The 3,973-nt window shown below is 32.7% G+C and overlaps 1 protein-coding gene across 4 annotated transcripts; it reads right to left on the bottom strand.

Annotated features, from left to right (window-relative positions):
• Window positions 1-242: 242 nt before the first annotated feature.
• Window positions 243-1,405, bottom strand: LOC116849323. 4 transcript variants are annotated; one of them, XM_032826362.1, is made up of 2 exons: window positions 895-1,405; window positions 243-480 (listed from the first exon to the last, which is right to left on the bottom strand). In XM_032826362.1, exons 1-2 carry the CDS (start codon window positions 1,341-1,343, stop codon window positions 258-260), a joined length of 672 nt encoding a protein of 223 aa, XP_032682253.1. In that variant the 5' UTR covers window positions 1,344-1,405; the 3' UTR covers window positions 243-257. The 4 variants fall into 4 exon arrangements, with proteins under 4 accessions (XP_032682253.1, XP_032682255.1, XP_032682252.1 ...); XM_032826364.1 differs by having other exon boundaries at window positions 243-552; window positions 945-1,405; XM_032826361.1 differs by having other exon boundaries at window positions 243-590; window positions 984-1,405.
• Between the last annotated feature and the right edge of the window lie 2,568 nt (window positions 1,406-3,973).

Genomic DNA, 3,973 nt, shown 5'->3' with positions numbered 1-3,973 from the left:
CATGTTGTTTCTTCGAGTTTCTTCGAGTAATCAATTAACAAAATATATATATATATATATATATATATATATATATATATACAGAATATAGATTAAACTAAATAAAAAAAATCGACCATTTTTCAAATAAATACAGGGTCCGCCACCAAAATCCGGACAAAATGAACAATTTGTTTAAATAAAATTCTACTCATCAAAATGTAAAACTTACAAAAGAACTTTTTGTGTATCACTAGTGGTATCCTTTTAGAGTAAAATTACTCTATATAACCCCCTTTTGCTTTGATGACTGCTTCGATCCTCATCCTGAAGCGCTGGCACGCTCTCTGCAACGCGTCCTTGTCTATATTGGCGAATGCTGCTTCGATAGCGGTTTGGAGAGATGTCACATTGGGATGTCTCGACTTGTTGGTCACTCGTTCAATGACGCTCCACACGTAATAGTCCAACGGATTCAAATCTGGACTGTTCGGAGGCCAAAATTCCTTTGACCAAAACATGTCCATTTTATCCGACAGCCAGTTTTGCACTAAGTGACTCGTGTGCGCTGGCGCGCCGTCTTGCTGGAAGACGTACGGCTTCCCGGCGGCCACGGTTTCTATCCACGGCTTCACTATCTTCGTCAAAACGTGTAAATATACTTCTTTTGTTACGGTTTCTTTTCTTTGAAAGAAATGTGGCGGCATGACGTGACCCTCACTGGAGACAACGCCTAGGACGTGAACAGAGACCGGAAACTTCGTCCTAGCTATTATGGGCACATCTTCGGAGTCGCGGGCGAGCCAACGGTTGTTCCTCCGGTTCACCTTGGCATCGACAGAAAAAATTTTTTCGTCCGAAAAAAACCTGATGCGTCCCGCAGCTTCGTTTTTTAACGAACACAGAAGCAAGTTACAGCGAGCAACTCTGTTCATCTTGGCAGCCTCAGAGAGCATTTGTCGAACTTTTATTACATAGGACTTGAAGCGTAGGTCCTCTTCAGCAATTCGACGCATTGTAGTGTCACTCACACCCAATGTTTTGGCCAATTTCGTTAGAGACAGCCCTGGGTCCTCTGAGATGAGCTCTTGAGCTCTTTCGATAATTGCTGGAGTCCTTACTGACTTTTCTTTCGAATGGCTCTTCCTTGTCGGGTTGGCAGAACCTTTTTCGGACGTCTCCGAAGCCAAATATTTAGCCGCAACGTCATATACGGTCGATCTCGGGTACCCGAAGAACCGAATAATTTTGGTCCGCGAACGCCCAGCGCGAAAGCCTTCAATTATCGCCGCTCTTCGATTATACTCTGCATTCGATCTTATCTGTTCGGACATTTTGAGGTTATGCGCACTTACTACAAACATCTGACTTGCCCGAACATCAACAGTGACCTACCACCGAAGTCAAATGAGGCGGGAAATTCAAATTGAAATATGTCCGGATTTTGATGGCGGACCCTGTATATAAAATTTTGAATTATTATTCAGCGAATATTCGTAAATAATCATGCGCCATACGGTTGATAAATTGTAATAACGACGTTTGTTGCCGTGTATTTGTGTATTAGTCCAAAATAAATTGTGTATTAGTCCAAATAAAAATCTTCTACCATTTTCTAAATAATCATTTAGATTTTTAGTTAAGATTGATGCATAATTGTACACAAATAGTGCACCAATTTTCTTTAATTAATTTAATAAAATTCTACGAATTCTATTATTCTGAACAACAACTTCAAACATTTGATTTATTAATTATGTAAGTACTTCTTTATAAACAAAAATTTTTTACTTTATTCGATATTCTGTCATTTGCTAAATATACTTTCAAGGAATCTCATGAATGAATTCGTGAAAATGCAACATATAATTATCCATGATTAAATACATCTTTACGAAGATCTATTGCGACTTTATCAAAACTTTGTCCTTGAGATTTATTTATAGTCACAGCAAATGCTAATTTTACTGGAAATTGTCTCCTTTTAAAAATAAATGGATAAATATTTTTACAATATAAAGTAATACGATTAAGAAAGACAATTTCACCAACTTTATTATCTGTTAATATTTCACATCGTAATAAATTGTTTTCCAAATATAAAACTAATAATCTAGTACCATTACATAAACCTTCATTAATACTTCCAAGACTAGATTTCCAATAAGTATAATAACAGTATATTTTCTCAAACGCAATTCATGAGGTGGCAAACATATTGGATTTGAAGAATTGAGGTATTCTGGCATAATTATTTTATCCCTTCGTTATCACCAGTAGTATCAATAGAATCTATACTTGCATAAAGTTTCTCTGTTGTTTCACCTAGTAAAATTTACTACTTTATTATTTATTTTGATGAATTTCGTTACTCGTTACTAAATATAATATAACGCCGTTACTTTTTCGTTACTGATACAAAAAAGTAACGGCGTCACCAAATCGTTACCAAAAAAAAAGTAACAAAATAGTAATATCGTTACAAGTAACGCGTTACTTCCCAACCCTGGTATTTATTTGGCAAATGTATTGGTAAACGTACGATAACATGGCTTTTTTTTTGTAAAGGTTTACTTAAAATACGCAAACATGCTTCTACAGGTCCTATATAACGAGCTTCAAGAAAATTTCATCATGAATTATCTGTTTATCATTATTTGTGTTTCCTTCAATGATAATAGATGCAGCATCATGACCTTTGTAAATATATTTATATAAATATTTTACAGATCGTATACTTGATACTATTTCAACATTAATATGACTATTAAATAAAAGTAAAAGCATTGGATATGGGACAACATACCAATTGTCAACTATATACTTTCCTGGTCTTTTATATAACATTCCATTATTCCTTCGACGATATTGTAGATATCCATTTTCATCCATAGTCGTTTCAGAATAAAATGATTTCGGAAAATATTTGGAACATTTACCATTTACCATGCACCAATTTTCACATGAATCATATGTTTCATAACAATATTATGTAAATTTTTATTATTATTTGGGTCAGGAATATTTCAGCAGAGATAAATTTATCAACTATTTCAGAATTTAAAATTTTGTAATTTTGTTTGTGCATATGTGGTAGTCCTCGTTTTTTAAATTCAATTACATAAACATATGCTAAAACTTCACCAAAAAATTGCTGTCTAACTATCACATCAATTAAATAATCTTTTTTTATGTTAAATACACGAGCACATCCCTTATAGAAATATCATACTAAGAATCATTGATAATTACTTATTTTCAGTATTAAAAATACTGAATAATAAGTAATTATCAATGATTCTTAGTATGATATTTCTATAAAGGATATATCTGGTCTATCTGCAGGTTGTTGATGTATGAGTAAATTTTCTTTTATTTCATACCAATTTGGATTACAAGTCATAGCAATAAAAATATCCGGTTTTCCATATTTTCGAACAATAGCCATTGCATCTTGATAATGTTGTATCATATTATGGGATGAACCAATAAATATTGATGGAAGAATAACCAATTTTCTAACGTGGATCATCGTTATTATTAGCAGTTTTATCTAAATAATAAATTAATCCTTGATAAGTTTTAGTTCGCAACTGTTCGTTTAGTTGTTTTTGATTTTGTTTACAAAAATTTATTCTGTCTTTTTCTATTTTTATATAACTGTCTATAATCCATTGTTGAAATAATCACCTTCCCATAATAAAAACATTAAAATTATCACGTATAGCTATTCGATATTTTACATAAGCAGCTCTACTTATTCGTTTATCACTATTTATACGTCTTAAGTCATTATGCCAACCTTGATTACCATATGGGTAATATAATAGATAAATCCACGATTCTACATTAGGATCCATATTATTGACTTGTAATATTTTAGTATTTTTATTATAAATAGTAACATAAGTTTCTGGAATAGTAACATAAGTTTCTGGAATTTCCCCATCTGCTGTAGTAGAAAAAATCACTGCTACTTCACTTACATTTTGTA

This window comes from Odontomachus brunneus, unplaced genomic scaffold (assembly GCF_010583005.1).
Source record: "Odontomachus brunneus isolate Ranch 3 - 2012 unplaced genomic scaffold, Obru_v1 Obru_scaffold_111, whole genome shotgun sequence".
NCBI lineage: Eukaryota > Metazoa > Arthropoda > Insecta > Hymenoptera > Formicidae > Odontomachus > Odontomachus brunneus.
Note: the sequence above shows the minus strand (reverse complement) of the source record. Positions and strands in the feature narration are given on the sequence as shown.